General features: G+C 39.5%; 3 protein-coding genes across 3 annotated transcripts; 2 read left to right on the forward strand and 1 right to left on the reverse strand.

The window, feature by feature from the left end:
- Nucleotides 1–87: 87 nt before the first annotated feature.
- Nucleotides 88–8,390, forward strand: LOC113672703 (disintegrin and metalloproteinase domain-containing protein 10). The gene is made up of 13 exons (XM_089203116.1): nucleotides 88–305; nucleotides 576–708; nucleotides 914–1,044; nucleotides 1,337–1,560; nucleotides 1,672–1,933; nucleotides 2,391–2,713; nucleotides 2,952–3,117; nucleotides 3,543–3,705; nucleotides 4,229–4,333; nucleotides 5,018–5,201; nucleotides 5,302–5,513; nucleotides 7,422–7,791; nucleotides 8,219–8,390. Exons 1-12 carry the CDS (start codon nucleotides 203–205, stop codon nucleotides 7,777–7,779), a joined length of 2,364 nt encoding a protein of 787 aa, XP_089059242.1. The 5' UTR covers nucleotides 88–202; the 3' UTR covers nucleotides 7,780–7,791; nucleotides 8,219–8,390.
- On the reverse strand, nucleotides 8,267–15,162 carry LOC113672760 (ATPase family gene 2 protein homolog B). Its single transcript, XM_027189099.2, has 7 exons — nucleotides 14,058–15,162; nucleotides 13,622–13,847; nucleotides 12,873–13,080; nucleotides 12,452–12,606; nucleotides 11,580–11,789; nucleotides 10,350–10,910; nucleotides 8,267–9,492 (listed from the first exon to the last, which is right to left on the reverse strand). Exons 1-7 carry the CDS (start codon nucleotides 14,966–14,968, stop codon nucleotides 9,352–9,354), a joined length of 2,412 nt encoding a protein of 803 aa, XP_027044900.2. The 5' UTR covers nucleotides 14,969–15,162; the 3' UTR covers nucleotides 8,267–9,351.
- Nucleotides 15,163–15,213: 51 nt separating this feature from the next.
- LOC113672646 (uncharacterized) lies at nucleotides 15,214–17,219 on the forward strand. Its single transcript, XM_027188953.2, has 2 exons — nucleotides 15,214–15,355; nucleotides 16,637–17,219. The coding sequence occupies exons 1-2, from the start codon at nucleotides 15,238–15,240 to the stop codon at nucleotides 16,858–16,860; spliced, it is 342 nt and encodes a 113-aa protein (XP_027044754.2). The 5' UTR covers nucleotides 15,214–15,237; the 3' UTR covers nucleotides 16,861–17,219.
- Nucleotides 17,220–17,683: the final 464 nt, after the last annotated feature.

Here is a 17,683-nt window from a genome sequence, read left to right on the forward strand (position 1 = left end):
GAAAATATAATCTCTATCTACCTCCACCATATTGCTTTGGAACCACTCAAGTTATTGCTTATGTCCGCTGACCTCTGCTGACTGACTGCTCCTCCTCTCCAATCTCTTGTCGATCGTCTGCCGAGATTCTCTATCGATTAAAGAAAACGCACAGAGCAAACAACGGGTCGGTTGAAAAATCAAATCCAGTGCATACAAAAAAATGTCCATGTTCGACAACAAATTACAATTGACTGCTTCCTGTTGGATTTTAAACTTAATTTTAGTCTCTTCAGCAACAGGAATCCAAGATGCTTACGTCAAAGGTACGCGATTGTGAAAATGAATCCAGGAAAATAACTTGTTTTGAAAATTGTGTTCAATCTATTACAACAACTTATCAAAGATCATTTATAAGTTCTTTTTCCTCTATCTTTTTTCAAAAGCCTTAACTTTTTTCCAGTTGGCTTTCTGTCCTCTTTCTCTGAAGAATTTAATGGTCGATCTCCATAATGTTCAAAGGTTTAAGTTTTCGGCGTATAAGTCGAGAGCTTGTCACAAAAACATTAACTTTCAGTTTTTATTGTCCTTAACAGAGATCATCGCTCAAAATGTCAGATATTACGAGGCCATAGATTACGATGCAACTGATGTGCATAAACAGCACCTAGAGGTGCTAAATTCCTCGAAAAATTCTGCCGTCGCAATCAACTTCTGGGCGTTTCAGAGGTATCATATCGCAATTCTTACAAAGTAATAGTTTACACTTATTTGTAAACAAACGGATGCTGCACTTTGCAGTCTAAAAGAAACACCAACTCTTAATATAATTGAATTCTTGTTCACGAGTCTTTCAAAGTTTACGATATTTCTATTAACTTAAGCACTCTCTGGTCATGAAAGTTTGTTTTTGCGACTAAATTTCCATCCAAAGAAACTTCCAGCTATCGCTTAATCAGCACCAGAGATTGTTCACAAAAACTGCGAAGTTTCGAGTCCTGACGCAGAGCTCAGAGCGCACAAGTGATTACGATCCAAGGACGGCTTACACTGGAACCGTGAAAGGTAACAATTCAGTGTGCATACTCTTTCGTAACGGAAAAAATCTTTAGGAATATATTTTCCTCTTTTGTGACGTGATTTGCAAAAAGTGTCATATTTTTTTATGAAAAATATTGATATAGGATATTTTCAGAGCATGAAATAAAGCGTTAAATTGCTGGGTTGTCGGTTGGCAATATTACAGTTTCTGCTACAGCAAACTCGGTTATATTGTCAAAATAACTTGCAAGAATTCACAATTGCTATTACATAGTTATAGGTTGTTTTTCTGGCTTCTTTTCTCTCCTCTATTTAGGAGATGCGAATTCCTTTGTCATGGGTCACTTGATAAACGGACGATTTGATGGAAGTTTCTTTGCATTTGGTGAAACTTTTCATTTGGAGCCTATCGAACGGTATACTCACTTCAAGACATCCTTTCATTCAATCATTTTCCCCGCCACAAGTGTCAAGTTTAATTTCTCCAAAATCGAAAGAAAAATGGCCCGCTTTAAAGATCTTAAAAAATTGAAGAGCCAGGTGAGATAGGTATATAAATATGAAACAATCGCATCGACACTATTTCGATAGAATAAATTATCCCCAGTATTGAGCAATCACCAGTTTTTCTCAAATTCGTTTATGTTACAGGTTACTAGTAAACGAGTTCGCCACAGCGACCCCAGCAGCTCCAATCTCAAAACATGTACTGTTTACCTTGCCGCAGACCATATATTCTTTAAGGAAGTGGGCTCGGGTTCTGAAAGAGTCACAGTAGCAGAGATGGTGTATCACGTGGCAATGGCTGATAAGATATTCAGGGGAACAGACTTCAACCAAGATGGCGGGCCTGGAGATGGAATTGGATTTGTCGTAGACGCTGTCACTGTGTTTAAAGATGCGCAAGCGGAAGGTGATAATAGTACTTTGAGTCTAAAATCTACCTTGATGACATTTTATCAAAGAGAATACCTTTACTCCGTTTGATTTGAAAAATCTGGCGAATTTTGCGGTGTTCCAAACTGCCTCACTCTAATGCCCATTCATCGAAACAGTTTCAATCACGTGACAAATGTTAAAGGTGAGCTCTCATTTCCTGCATTTCCAGTTTCAAACTCTCATATTTTTATACAGATTTAGGGGAAAGAATTCGCGCTGAAACCCTAACAGCACTGAGCTCGCCTTTGGAAAAGTGAGGCAAGTGACAAAATTGGAAGTTGAAAAACCAGGGGTAGACATTATTTGCTTTCCCTCCTTAGTTGTTCATTCAGGTGGCTCGTTTCCTGAAAGGCTGACGTTCTCTTCTTTAATTATCATCGGTCCTCTTCTCACACTGTCTGTCAATTTTAAAATATCCGTGACTGTTGCAGGTTCTTTGGAAAGCCCAGAGGATATCAGTATGATGTCATACCTTATCAAATGGAGCGAGATTGATCATGACGACTACTGCCTAGCTTTGCTCTTCACAAACAGAGACTTCCCCGGCGGGGCTCTGGGGCTAGCGTGGATTGCGGACTCTGATCACATGAGCTCCGGAGGTATATGCTCCACGAGGATGTTCTTTGATGAAAATGAAGAGGCAATGTACCTAAATACAGCAGTAGTAACGCTATTAAACTATGGAGCTCGAGTACCGAGGAAGGCCTCAGTTATTACAGTAGCGCACGAATTGGGTCACGGCTTTGGATCTGAGGTAAATATGACGCTTTTTTTATTGTATATGACCTTGGGTAGACCATGTAGACAAGGGGCACTCAAGCACGAACGAAGTGTAATCACCCCGACCAGGACTCGCACCAGGACCTCTCGATCAGGAGTTTGTCTCATCCACCAACAGGTGAGAGGTCTGTCACTCTAAGGTAAGCGGCTGCATTTTTATCTGAAATAAGATATTTATTCCCATGTTGGTCTTGAATTTTTTTTTTCCATAGCATGATCCAGCTACGGCCCAATGCTCCCCAGGAGGAAAAGCGGGTAACTTCATCATGTATCCAAAAGCAACCGACGGAAATGAACCCAACAATTATCTGTTCTCTTCCTGTAGCAAGCACGATATGTCTTCTATTATCTCTTTTAGAGGACCACAATGTTTTATCGGTGAGCTTTCTAAGTCAAGAAAAACTCGTCGCGAAATCAAATTGAAAATCAGTTTAGCCTTTGAAATGCTGGGATTAAACTTACAGTCCTTTGTCCTTGAGGGCATTTTTTTCTGTTTCGTCTGTCACGCATGTACATTTCAAGCTCGAAAAATGTTACGTCATCTTTTTGCCAGAATATTCTATCGACAGTATGTCACTGAAGGGGGGGGGGGGGGGGTTAAGGGAGAGGAAGAAGGAAAAAGAGAAGGGAACGGAGAGCAGTCTTTAAGGGTACTGACACAAAGTGATAGTTATAAGTGATAACAACCCTCTCTTTCGTGACTTGATAAGAGAGCGCCATAAAACCACTGGAGGGTTAATCCCGGTTAAATTATTTTCATGCAACTGGCAGGCCTAAGTAAATCTTCATGTTTTGTTTTCAAGCTCATAATAACGGGTCGTATTGTGGCAATAAAATCGTAGAAGAGAATGAAGATTGTGACTGTGGAAGTCCAGAAGAATGCCCCATAGTCGACAAGTGTTGTGTGGCACGAAATGACGCCTTGAAAGTACCTGGATGTACAATCCAGCCGGGGAAACAATGTAGGTATGTGTCATGTGGTAACCTGTTCGTATAACGTTATCATGACGAATAGAATTCGTTTTCTATCTCTTCTCTGAGCCATGGATGAAAAAATTTAAGCCACCCAGGTACACAGCGAAATTTTTAAACAATTCATTTACGGACAATAACTACTTTTTAAGAGCCGTACACTTAAGTCTTAAATACAAATGTGATAGTTTCAAAGAAGGAGAAGATTACCCCAGTAATGAAAATTGTTCTACGAAAAGACGGAACTGGGAGGGGCAGAACTGCCATCTCAGCAAGTTATTACTAGGAAACTCAGAAAACCGTGAACGCCTCCGGATTTGATTCTGACACATCAGTCACCAAAAGTTCAGGAAACGCCGGCAAACCTCAAAATCACAAACTAATCACCATTACTGTTTGCAGTTTTGTTTTCTTACGCCTGGTTGTCTTTTGAATTTAGAAACACAACAACATTTCATGAGTTTTTCTAGGGTTTACGAATTTTTGAGTTTTACGTTAATTGTTGTTTATGTTTCAGTAACGTGGCAGGAAAATGTTGCACAGAGGATTGTACTTTTATCTCAGCATCTCAAGGACTCGTTTGTCAAGCCGAAACAGAATGCAGTAAAATTTCTATTTGCGAATATCCTTTGATTAAATTAGGTTGGATTAATAATTAATGAACGACTCACTCTCATCAAAATTGATCAATGCCATTAGTTATGCTAAAAGTCATACTTTAGACAAGGGTTTTTTAAAAAAGATCCTATTCACCGTGATCACAATCCATTCACTAGTAATTTTCAATCACCAATTTTTGCTCCAAATGTTAATGAGCAATGGGCAAGGACAGAAATTTCTAATGACAGGACAAGTACACTCTAAAACTGAATCATTTTTCCTCTCCGCCATTAAGAACATAAGAAATGGTGATATCGTGCGCGTCATGAGATTCAAGCAGTAACCTAACTTCTCTCAAAAACTGTCTAAAACGTGCGCTAAGAATTCGAACATGAACGCCGCCGTTTTAAATCTCACTTAGCAACCTGGCCGCTTAGCTTTGACGTAACAAAGTTTCCCTCTTCTACGGATGACTTTAAATGGAAAAGATCAAAATCAAATTGTTTCTTGAGTATGCTTCTCCTTAACCTTTTAACTTCACGGAGTGACTAGCACCCAGTTTCCCCTCACAGTATCTCACAGCTGAATAAACCAATTAACATAAAAGAACAATATAAAAGAAACTCTTGATTGTTAAGTTAGTCTCATAGGAGATATATATATTGATGTCAGGATGTAAAGAGTTATGTTCTTCAACTTCTCCTACTGGTCAGAATGGGCGTTGTCCCCAGGCTGAGTTAAAACCTTACAATGTAACATGCAATGCAGGGTCGAACACGTGTCAGGAGGGTGCCTGCATTGGTTCAATATGTGCACTGTATGGGACCAACGAGTGTGAATGTCATCAGAACAGAGAAGAAATGTGCCATGTCTGCTGTAACAGCAGTTATGTAAGGAACAACGTTGTTATTAATAGTGATCCTGCTCTCAGACTTCTACTACAAATGTTACAAGCAACCTTAATATTGCATTTTTCTGTGTGACTCTTAGGGAGTTTGCATATCCGTTCAGCATTTCCTGGGTCGAGTCATCGTTAAACGTCCCGGCAGCACTTGTAAGTGTCACCAAGGTTACTGCGACACGTATGGTTTGTGCGTCACTGTGGACAGCGAGGATCAAATCAACACACTCAGGGATGCTTTTAAGAGATTTTTCTCCAAGGAAACTACGAGTGACCTATGGAGCTGGATAAAAAGAGAATGGTACACACTTAGTTCAGCTGTTGTTAGTTTATGTGGTTTGGCCTCAGACATTTACCGCTCATATAAAATTCTAACCAGCGTGAAGGTTCTCAGCGCTACGAGCCAATAGTGGCAATACCCTCGCAAACCCCTCATAAGTAAGCACGCTCACATCGCCTACCCGCACTTGTTCCAGAGCCAATGATGGCCTGCTCGAAGGCTTCTGAAATTTCAGTCACATGAACTCGGTATTCGTGTGAGGCACAGAGGAAGGGATAAGGGGGGGAAAGGGGGGGGCGGGAGGAGGGCAACCAAGTGGAAAGAAGGGTAGGTTGGTGCCAGTGCTATCGTCAAGAGGAATTCGAAATGGTTGTTGATTATTTGTTGACAGATTTGAAATCTTTGATAACAGCCGGTTGCTGAATTCACGACTCCCAAAATTTCAAAAAGACCTAAATTTGAATCATTAGTGGGTATTGTTCAACTATAGAGTCCCTCGCTGGTCACACCTGCTTTCACCGGACTTGTGGAAATGTTTCTCGAAATGGTTAACTATTCGTTAACAAAAGCCGGAATCTCGGCGGAGGTGCAGCCGGTTCCTGTAGTAAAGAGTCTAGAGCAGTAACAAAATTTTAAAATGACCTTAAATTTGAACCATTAGTCGGTAGTGCTTAACTCAGTACAGAGAGTCGCCATCTCAACTAAGAACGAAACTGCTCATGTCTACAGAAGCAAAGTTTTCGATACTCTCGAGTGAAGTTGAATTTTCGAGTTTGTCAGAGTTTGTCAATTCGGTTCGAATGCTAGGATGATTTCAACAGAGTAAACAAGTTTTTACCAAACAAGCTTTAGTGGAAGAAGGGTCAGAACATTAAAAGATGGAATACATGGACAAACCTTGGTATGTTTTGGTTGATTTCAATTTGAGCCAGGAGGCAGCAGGGCAAGGAAATAGAAGCAGAAGTCGACGTATGGCTAATTAGTGATCAACTGGAAAAGATCACCTTCACTAGGGAAAAGAAAACACTCCGTGAACTACGGAAAACTTTGGGGGTCCTCCATCGCTCAGAGAGCTTCGGACAGTACTGTATGTCATCAAGACAAATTAGCATGGAACTGGATCGATGAGTAATCCCATCCCATAGACTCTTAGTTTGTTTTTCAAATGTTGGCATGCTTACAATTGCAGTGACAGATTGTAAAATTGTATACCAGGAGTATTGAGAGTTGACTGCATAAAACCGAAAGGCTTCGATCTTAATGCTGCCAAAGCAAAAATGTCTTCTCACTATGGCTAACACATATTTAGTCACTCCATTGTGTACGATCACACGATCTATTTCCATTTCATTTCCAAAGAATCTCAATTCGATCGAAGATAACAATTGTTCCTCATAGGACGAATGTACAATTCTCGATCTCAAGGAGTGTCGTAAATTATGATTATCAAAGATTTGAAATCTCAAATAAACTACTTTGGCTAAAAGTAACTGAACTTTGTTAAATTTCTACAGCCTGTGAATATCCTCTGGTAATAAACTATTTGTGAACTCAAAAGACGTTTGCAGTTTCCATTTTTGCTCTTCATATGATTACACATTCTCGAACGTACACACCTCAAATATTTAATGAAAACTAGTCAATCAAACCATTTTCTATCACCGTTTTTTTTAATTAACAAGTTCTAACGTAATGAACGTTTCCGAATCTCTACTGTAGTTTCGGATTTCATTACATGAGGTATCTAGAAAGCGGACAAATAATCACCCTATATTTGAATACAAAAACTTTGATAGATGCTTACCTCGCCAAAAAAAAATAGGGCAATATAGCAGATCATGCATCACCTAACTTAACGATGAATCACGTAAGGATAAAAAATTATTCATTCTTCACTGTCTTGCTAACGGATTGCTTGATCGTTTGTAGGTATTATGTGGTGGTTATAATCGTTGGCATATGCCTGATTGTGATTCTCCTAAAGTTCACTTCCCACGGAGGAGCTCCTCTGCTAAGTGCAGAAAGAAGAGCAGTCTTACGAAACATAGCTCGCAATCATCTTGCCAATCAACATAGAAGAACTCGCCAATTGTCTGATGATGAATTTCAAGATACAACTGAGGGAGGAGACCTTGGTGACGGAAGTAGAAGTAGCTTGCAGCAACATTTGCAGTCTTTATTCCCAGAAGCAACAAGCCGTGACTTGCAGGAAGCCATCCAGATCTGTTCTTCTGAGCAGGATGTGATAAACCATCTTCTCAGTCAAGGCAACACACTAAAAACATAGTTAAACCCGCAGGTAATTTTCGTGTACTTCGTAGTGAGAAGGCACAACTTTTGTTAAATCCGTCGAGTATATTGTAACCCTTGAAAGTGTCACGCTGCAAAGACCAGACACAGCTGATGGAGGAGGCGAATAACATTGAACGCAATTACACAGCTGTGACTCAATAATGAACATTTCTTCTATCCATCGCTACTCGCAAGCCTGTGAAAATCTCAAGGCTTTTGTTATCAGCTGCGATTCCTGAAATAAACCCCAGTTATTCTTTTAAGCAGGTCTACCGCCTTCATTATTTAAAATCATAGAGCGCGCAAAAACCCCAGCAACTAGAGTTACGCTTGTGCCCTGCTGATTTTTTCAACGACTTGCAATAATGGTCTCTCAATCTACAAGGGATTTATTAAGCACTACTGACAAACTGTTTCTTTTTTTCGCTTTTCAGATACCATGTCTTCCTAAAGACCAAAAAAACGTCCTCAGGCTCAAGAAGTTACAGCACCAAAAACATTTTATTATTGTTTCAAGGGAAGATGTAAACCTAATATGCAGTTATCTTATCAGAAATATTAAAAACACCCCTGATGATGTTACTGTGAATAGACAACTCTCACATTTGATATCATTTGTAGTCAAATTTTAACAAACGTCGTCCTTCACTTTACAAAACAGCTAAGTAGCTGATCTCCTGTTTAGCCCTCTTTGATTTGATAACATGTCTTCTTTTCTTTGCGCAAATTATGAGGCACCTTCTAACTTCACGAAAGCTTCCGGCAACTTTATGCACTATTTACTTCAAAACAAACACAAAGTCCTTCCCGTCGGCAACATAAAGATGTCCATTTTTAGAAACAGCAACATACTGCGGGGACCAAAAGCCAAGAATAGTTGTAAGATACTCTCCTTCCAAGGTAAAACACCTGCAACCGGCTGGCCTGAGTGTCACAAACAATCAAGTTGTTGAACTTATCGACAACAAGACCTGAAGAGAATTTTAGGCCCTTCACCCTATCTGCCGTCAGTTTGCCTATGCTCTAGGGGATGTTTCCATCATTACTGAAAACCAGTACGCAGTGGTTCTTGTGGTAAAAAACATAGAACTTGTCTTCATGATGAATTGCAAACGAAGGACATCCTTTTTAAAATTGGATAAGCAAAGCTTTTCAGCAGCTATTAAAACTTTAATCAATTCATCTACAATCCGCTGCCACATTTCTGCGGGCCGCTTCAACTTGTTTTCCTCTACTTTGAAGAATATATGTATTCTTCCCTATTTCGTCTTCACAATCGACGATCTCGTTTCCCGCTTTTTTTAAAGCCTCCTCAATTTTCCTCTTTCCTCTTCCAGCAACTTTGTAAACATCGCATACATAATGAGATCGATGGCTCTCGTCGCGACATTTCTAACGAGACAAGCAGCACGCTTTTAAGCTATCCACAAATTCACCTTACTTTTATTTCAGTCTCGTTATCTCGATATGCTTCTATGTAGTGATCTATCAGCTTTTGCGCATGTATTTTTTCAAATACATCTTGTTAAGATCAGTTTATATTGGAACCTTATTGATCGCTTATATTTCATCTCTGCTCCAGTAGTTTACACTTGTGTAGCTGTGTGGTTGTAAGGGAGGGTTTGACTGTACAAAGAGCTTCAATAAAATGTTTATGTTCCACCTTACTCACTGACATTCCTCCATCTTCAAGAGCATAAAGAGCGGCCTAATAAGGAAAAATAAAGCAAATAAATGAGTCACCAAAATTAATACAAGCATAGGTTGAAAATGAAGGACAAAATTCGGGTTTATTTCACGGAAAAATGTCAAAGAGGAGCAAAAGTTTACATTTGAAAAAAAAAAGACGTATTCTCCAGATGTTTTGCGTCTTGTACAGGTTTTCGAATCCGTTACCTTAATTGAAAATAGGCGCACAATGTTTTGGTTTTTCGTTTTTCCTGTTTTTTTGTTATCCTTAACTATTTGACCCCCAAGAGTAACTAACATCTAATTTCTCCTTACAATATCTCCTCTGAATCACACATTTAAGCCACGAAAATGAAACAAATGATCACTAACTAAAGAAGGTCTTGATTTTCTGCACCTTAGGAAATGTACAGAGAACAGCGTGTAGAATATGATACTGATTAAGAGTGAAAAGGGTTTAACCTTTTAACTCCTAGGAGAGATAATCAATTATCTTTATTCCACGATTTTAATTCGTTATCTAACAGAAAGGTTACGAGAAAACAGAGACTTGCAGTCATATAGTGTGTTGGTCCCATTTGGAAAAATTCTCCCAACTAAAATATATTAAAGTTCACACGGCAACCAGGTGGACAATCAGACATAGTTTGACGCTACTCTGGTTTGCAGATTTAATGAATGTAACCGAAGAAGTTACGATTTATAGACCCAACGTTTCGACACTCCTGTCTAGTGCCTTCATTCTCCCAACTAATTACAAGGAAATGTAGGACAGCTAAGATAGAGAGTTTCAAATCAGATCTTGGAAGTTAAAAGGTTTGTCGGATGATATCATATTCGAAGATTTATCGTATTATCAGACCTCCAATCTCTTACCTCTCTACAGAGATTTTCGAGGTCAGCACCTGAGAACAATTCGGTTTTCAAGGCGAACTCTTGCAAATCTACGTCTTCTGCTAAAGGACTGGAACGAGTGTGTACTCTTAAGATTTGTAACCTCGCCTCTACATCTGGCGGTGGCACATAAATGATGCGATCGATTCGACCCGGTCTGAGAAGGGCCTCGTCGATTGCATCAGGTCGATTAGTAGCTGCGACAACGAGAACGTCTTTCACAGTCGAAGAGCTGATAATATTCAATCTGCGAGTTTTCTGTGATATTTCCACATTGCCGTACTCTACTGATCCTAACTCGGTTCTCATCAACTGTTCGCTACAAGAGTCGCTATCTTTTGTCTGTAGTGAAAAATTTGATTTCCCTTCCTCTGCTTGGTAGATATTCGCCAATACCCCGATACCATCCATCTCATTCAGCAGAGTTGACAGTAGTCGCGCCTCTACCCCAGTACTGCTCGTCCCAGATCGTTTGCCGACGATTGCGTCAAATTCATCAAGGAACAGAATTGACGGAGCCGTCGCCCGGGCCTTGGTAAATAACTGAGGGAAAACAGCACACAAGTTGAAATTCAGGATTAATATATCACTCAATCAGGCTCACATTTGACTATGCATTCTGTATTTAGCTAGGATTAGCAGTTTTTTCAGATAATCCTGAATGGCGAAAAAAAAAAAGGAGGACAACTGATTTCTTCAATGAGAAAAAGGAGTTCCCTGGACTGCCGGTTCACGCAAACCACTCCTCTACGTAATTGGTCTAAAAAAGTAATCGCGCCATCTCCGCAACCAATGACATTCAAAACTAAATAATGGTGACTTGGTCGCTCGCTTTTTCCCACGCCTCAGGCAGTTTGCTAGTTTTAACTCATGGGCTCCGGTATTTTTCTGCACTCTGAATGGCTGTTGTGTACTTCGATTTTTGTTTTGCGACAAAAATCGTAAAGCACTCTAATGAGAAAAGTTATGCAGCACGGGGGTGGGGGAAAGAGAGAAACTGAGGGGCCCGGTGAAACACCCACTTGATTTTCACCATGAAATTGATAAAGGGTGATAAACGACGTGGCGAATTTAAGATAGAAATGGTCAAGTCCTTTAAGAAGCTGACGTTTTGAGTATAAGCCATTTGTCAGAGGAGGATGACTCGGTGCTGATGCTACGTCAATTATCAGCTTTTTCGGATCGTTTTGGAAACACACACTTTCCTCTGACCTCTCGTATTTTCCGTTCTGCATCTCCAACATAAGGTGAGTATAACTGTGCACAGCTGAGGGCCATGAAGGTACATTTACAGGAAGAGGCTGCTGCACGCACAAGGGTCGTTTTACAGCACCCAGGAGGGCCATACAGAAGAACGCCCCTGGGTCGCTTAAGACCAAGACGTTCAAACGATTGTGGATATTTGAGCGGCCATTCTATCGCCTAAAAATGAGACAGTGTTTAAGAATTTTTATTTACATCAATCATAAAATAAAATATTTTTCTTAAAAAAAAACTTCTTCTGTAAGTCTTGTCTTTCGCCTTCGCGTCTCACCCTCTGCGTTCACTACTTGCGTTTAGCGTATGTCTCCTTCGTGACTCGTGCTTTTCCTTTCTCGTTCTTCTCCTTCATTTTGCTTTCGTATTCTTCCCTTCTCGTTCATGAATTGCGTTTTGGATTTAGTCTCCTTGAGTCTCGCGCCTTGCGTTCTGTCTCAAAATCTCCATTTAAGCCTTAACTCTTTCCTGGCACCGCGAAAGCGCGAAAAATGAACAAAGTTTTTACATTATATTTCAACAAGCAAAGCCTATAATACCTTGCGTTTGTACCTCTTGCCTTGTGTTTATGTAAACTGTTTCCACATAAACCCCCTTCAAAAGCTTTTATCAGTATCAACACACAAATTCTCCTTATTCAAGATATCTATCCCTCTCAGTACGGATAATTCAGTGATATATCCAGACTACATCCTCCTTTTGATGACGATCTCTGTCTTCTACTCAGCAATCTTTTTTGACATGTGAATCGCACTCCACTTCCAATTAACACAAGACACAACAAGAACTCGGTAAAAATAATTAAACATAACAAAACATAACTGTACCTGTTTCAATGCTTGTTTAACATCTTGAAGACCCCCAATATCTTCCCAACAAACAGAATTAAATTCAACCATTCCTTCCAATCCTCGGTACATGGATGGAACAATATGACACAAAGCCAACTGGAAATCTGCCATGGTTACTTTAGCGACAATATCTATCAGACACAAGTTGAGCCTTTCACTTGTATGACCTATATGTTAATTTACCTAGATAATGCCAAATATTTATTTGTTGCCAAGTCCCGAGAATTTGCTGAACATTATACTCGAAACGTTTGTAAACTTTGCTCACATCCTCCCAACATACCACGTGGGTTATTAGGCCGGTAAACCGATATATTTATTGTATTGTGTAGCTTAAATGGTCGATAAAGTTTTCCTTTTCAGTTTCTATTTCAGTCTGAGTAAACGTAATGCATACCTGAGCTGTCACTGCTGCTGAAGTTCAGCATCCTTTTCATTGCTACATATGCTGCTTCTCTACACAGTGAAGCAATATCAGCTCCCACATAACCTACTGTCAGCTCGGCAAGATGCGAAAGATCTACTTCCTCTGCTAACTTGAAGGATCTTGTATGTGCTTCTAGAATGGATAATCGCTGTAAAGCATTGGGTACTCCAATCACAATCTACAGTGCATGGAAGCAACAGAGAGAAAAGAGATGAGACTCTTTGACTCATTACCTCTCACAAGCGATTTACATGTAGCTTCTCCCTATAATAACCATACATTGATTATTCTCATTACCAGAATGCTGGATAATTTATAGATATTAATTAAAGGGAAAAATTACTTGAGGGACTAAGAGTAAGGCAAATGTTTTGATCTTTCAAACTAGTTATCTCAGTGTCTGCTTTAGCGAAGTTGGAAAAATGCAAAACAACAACTCAGGAGTGTCTTTTTAGAATTTTCACGAGACTGTCTGCAACACTCTCTGGATCTACCAACATCCAAAATACTTCTCATTTTGTGACTTGTGGAATAATTGACCCTGCCACAAATAGTTCATATCAAGTTTTATAAGTGCCTGCAGCCCTCCCTAGGTTTGCCATGAAAATGTTTTGAATGTAAATTTTCAGGCCTGGTTTCAAGATGAGGCATGCATCAGTTATTAGTTCAGATTATTCCAGCCTATAGTTTTCATGCCAATCAGTTTTGTTACTTCTGACCTCCCTGTCAAGTCTGCCTGGTCTTCGCAAAGCAGGATCGATAGCATTAGGTCTGTTTGTTGCTCCAATAACGACAAGCTTGCCTCGGGATTCCAAACCATCAAGAAGAGTTAGAAGCTGAGCAACAATCCTGTTCTCTTGTTCATTGCCATTGTTTCCTCTCTTTGGACACAAAGCATCAAGTTCGTCAATAAATAAAACACATGGATCATGCTGTGAGGCATTCCTAAAAAAGAAGGTAGCAGCATTAGAATAAACTCTGCACTAGAAGAAAATGGCCTATCCAGCTAAAGCTTATTCCAGTTTCCATAGCATGAAGTGACTAGGAGTATTATACTCCTCCCTGGATAAGACACTAGTCCATCACAAATTTACCCCCCCCCCCCCCTCCAGGATTTCAACAGGCTTCCCTGATAATTCACTATTAATCAAATACCTTGCAATCTCAAATTTTTGTCTCAGATTTTCCTCACTCTCTCCTGGATGTGGTCCAAATACATCAGCACCATTCAGTATAATCAACTGTGCATTACACTGAAAAGTTACACTTTTAACAAGAAGTGTCTTGCCCACTCCTGGGGCTCCTTGAAGTAAAATTCCTTTGGGGCATTCAAGTCCTAGGTGTTGAAAGCATTCTGGATAATGGAATGGATATTTAAGAACTTCTTGTAATTCCTTCTCAGCATCATCAAGGCCTGCTAAAATCTGAGTGTTTTCGCTTTCTAGGTAACATCCTCTTCTTACCGACTTTACAGTTATCACTGTTTTATCAGTTACTTTTGCTGCGTTATTCCCCGAAGACGCAGTTGGGGGGTCTGTGGCAATTATTATAATCTTTTTTATTTTTTTAGATGAGCTGTGACTGTTTCTACATTCTCTTGGCTCAACAACACAACCTTGTATTACTGCTAAACCTCGTAGCAAATTTCGAGAGATTCTTTCTCTTCTATTCTCACGTGTAACTTGGGTCATGCCGTGATCAAAATCTTCAGCTGAATTCGACAAATACAGAGAAATAACAACTGATTTGGCCTCGAAAGTCTCAATAACAACGATGTCGTCGGATGATATGTTCTTCTTGATAGGAGAGTTGTTTATCTGGCACACTCTTGGGTTGTTTCGAAGAGTAACAAGTGTATCGAACTGCAAAAATTTGTTGATCCCGTCAGATCGAGGCCACAATGAACACAGCACAAATCCAGATTCAACTGCGATCCGAACCGGCGAATTTATCTTTCCTTTTATTTTTTCTGCTATCATCGGTGTAATCCGACATCTTCCAGAGTTGAAATCATTTGCTTCACAAGGAACACGAGTTAGTTCGAATTCAGCCAGTTCGTCCGCCATCTTGTATTGACCATGTGAGTGATAAGCTTCTTTTGTAGGGAGGGGACAGTGAAATTATTGCTTATTAAAGTTAATAAGGTTAGATTAGTATTTTGATGCTTCGTGGAATCTTCATTTTTTTTTCTTTTCAAAATCAAAATAATTTTATAGATTCATTTTATATATCAAGGAAATGCTTAAATCTTAACCAATGTACCTACTTCCCTTCCCCTCCCTAGTAAAAAGAACTCATTTGAGCAGCGAAGATTGCGGGCTCGTAAAGAAACAAGATGGCGGTGGCAATGGTAAGATGTGTTATCCAAGGTTTGCGGAGAAAACAGGTTTTAACAGCAAGAATTTGTACAAGTTTAACAGCTCAACCAGTATGTTTATTTTCAAGTGAATCAGGTAAAGTTCAGAAAGGTTAATTTGTTGTAAGGTTAGACTAAAAGTACTTGATGTCCATAGGTATAAGTTACGATTGTTGCTTCGTTCTTGCGTGTGCAAGCACGACTTGCTTGCATAGTTGATGAGTTCAAATCACGTCCCCCTTCATTTCCAGAGGGAATTTATATGGATTGGAACTACAACTGATGCTTTATTCCTTCTCTCGGTGTGAAAGCAGAAGAAACAAGGTTTTGATCTTTGTGTAATCCGTGAATCGACTCAGTGATGGAGTCTGAATTGTTTTAACGCCATCGATCCGCTTCTTTGCTGTGATGACTGTGTTGACAAAACTTAAGAATGTAGGGCCTTTTATTAACACCTAATCGAATCGCAATACTAGTATCTATGACGTATTCCTTGCTTTTCAAAGACTAGTGACAAGGTGGACTTTAATTTAGTAGTGTTATATTCCCAAGTTGCCCTTCTTAGGTTAATTCGACGATGGCCTCTACATCAATTTTATAGGTTACCGGGTTTTTTCGAACGTTTTAAATTTGCCTTTAGTTCTTATTTCATATATCAATTAACAGCTTTGAATGAGCGTGAAAAGAGTTGATTTATGGCTTTTCTTGGTTGGCTGTGAGGGGACAATTACTGTATGTCACATTCCTACTATGAGCTTGGTCTTGGTCTTCGATGATAAAAGTGGGGACCCTGTGTAACTGTGTTTGACACATACTCCTCATCAATCATTGACTACAAGGTCTGGTTAGGTTACTACCTGGAGTCTCTGATGTAGTGCCACTCAATAATTAGGGAAGTCACAATTCTTGGCTTATTGAGTTGACATGATCTTCCTGTGGCTATTTATTTATTTTTTTAGAGTTTTCTTTCACAAATGTAGTTGAACTACAAATAAAATAATTAACACAGGAATAATCTCTATTCCTGACTGGAACATGATTCAGGCAATCAAGTTTTATTTAGAGAAGTCTGCTTTATCCTGGAAAAATTCCCCAGTCATTTCTTGACTACATGCCCAGAACTTGGCAAACCAGCATGGCTCATTCAAGCTTTTACCATAAAACAAGACCACCTGAATGCGCATTATAGTTCATTTTAGTTGTTAATTTGACCTCTTGATCCCCCTTCTTGTTTGTGAATGGGTTGGGCTTTATTTTGGCTCAATTCAATATTTTGTATCCCTCAGTGTTGCAAAATTGATGCTTATGGAAACAGACTTGTGCACTACATAAGCATGACAGGATCTGGTACAGAAAAACTGTTTTATTTCATTTCTAGGTAGTGGAGAGCCAAAGCTTTGTCAAGGTATAAATTACTTAAAGGATGGATCTGACCCACCTCTGTTACCAGACAATGAATATCCTGACTGGCTATGGGAAGTTCTTCAACCAAAACAACCAGTGGACGAAGAGCCAGATGACTTAAACAATAAAACTTATTGGAGAAGATTAAGAAAGATAAAACTAAGACAGGCAAATGCTGCCAGGAAGAAAAGGAAGTGAACCTAATTTTGTAATGACTTTAAGATAAAAATTACCCACCACCAAGAGGTGATTTCAGGTTTAAGCAAACTGTAAATGCGAAGCTTGATCAGAAACAACAGCTTGAACAAGTCAACTTAGTTTAACACCTTAGCCCCTAAGATTGATGGGCTTCTTACATCTCTGTACAGTATCTCTGTACAGTATCATCCTCAAGTCAAAAATAAAGGTTACGATCAAAAGCCATGGTACACACCTGAACTGATTGTGTTGTGAGTTGAGTAACCAATTTACTTCTGTAAATTATATGTGCTTTAAAACTGAATTTTTACCCCTTAAAAGTCACATTACTGCCCCCATGTTGTAATGAAAATAATAAATACCGTATTTACCCGTGTATAATGCGTACTTTTTTTTCCATAAAAACAAGCATCAAAATCGCGGTGCGTATTATACACGGATTCTATTGTTTGTCAAGCACGTCCATTAAAAACGCAACAAAGAAAGTAAAATTGCACAGATCGGTGGCCTGGGGAGGAGAAAGAGCTTGCTTGTTTACGACTCATTTGAAGCTCACATGACAGATACTGTGAACACTTCCTTCAAACGCGAACTTCCCTTCTCCAGCCGCTCGATGTATCTTTGAACAAACCATTTAGAGATGGAGTCCGAAAGGAGTGGATGGCTGATGGAATTCACGAACTTACTGGACGACAAAAAAAGGCTTCGGAGGAACTGATCTGTTCGTATATTTCACAAGCGTAGGAAGGCATTCCATCAGAAATGATCACTGCCTCTCTCTGAAATGTGGGATCACAAACAATTCAAATGGATCATAAGATGA

Source organism: Pocillopora damicornis, chromosome 4, assembly GCF_964200805.1.
Source record: "Pocillopora damicornis chromosome 4, jaPocDami1.2, whole genome shotgun sequence".
In the NCBI taxonomy this organism is placed as follows: Eukaryota; Metazoa; Cnidaria; class Anthozoa; order Scleractinia; family Pocilloporidae; genus Pocillopora; species Pocillopora damicornis.

Coding starts and splice junctions, on each gene's coding strand:
- LOC113672703 (XM_089203116.1), top strand. CDS start 203: ATGTCCATGTTCGACAACAAATTACAATTGACTGCTTCCTGTTGGATT. Junction 709..913: donor AACTTCTGGGCGTTTCAGAG/GTATCATATCGC, acceptor TTCCATCCAAAG/AAACTTCCAGCTATCGCTTA. Junction 1,045..1,336: donor TTACACTGGAACCGTGAAAG/GTAACAATTCAG, acceptor TCCTCTATTTAG/GAGATGCGAATTCCTTTGTC.
- LOC113672760 (XM_027189099.2), bottom strand. CDS start 14,968: ATGGCGGACGAACTGGCTGAATTCGAACTAACTCGTGTTCCTTGTGAA. Junction 13,848..14,057: donor CAAAAATTTGAGATTGCAAG/GTATTTGATTAA, acceptor CTTCTTTTTTAG/GAATGCCTCACAGCATGATC. Junction 11,790..12,451: donor TTAAACAAGCATTGAAACAG/GTACAGTTATGT, acceptor TCTCATTTTTAG/GCGATAGAATGGCCGCTCAA.
- LOC113672646 (XM_027188953.2), top strand. CDS start 15,238: ATGGCGGTGGCAATGGTAAGATGTGTTATCCAAGGTTTGCGGAGAAAA. Junction 15,356..16,636: donor TTTATTTTCAAGTGAATCAG/GTAAAGTTCAGA, acceptor TTTCATTTCTAG/GTAGTGGAGAGCCAAAGCTT.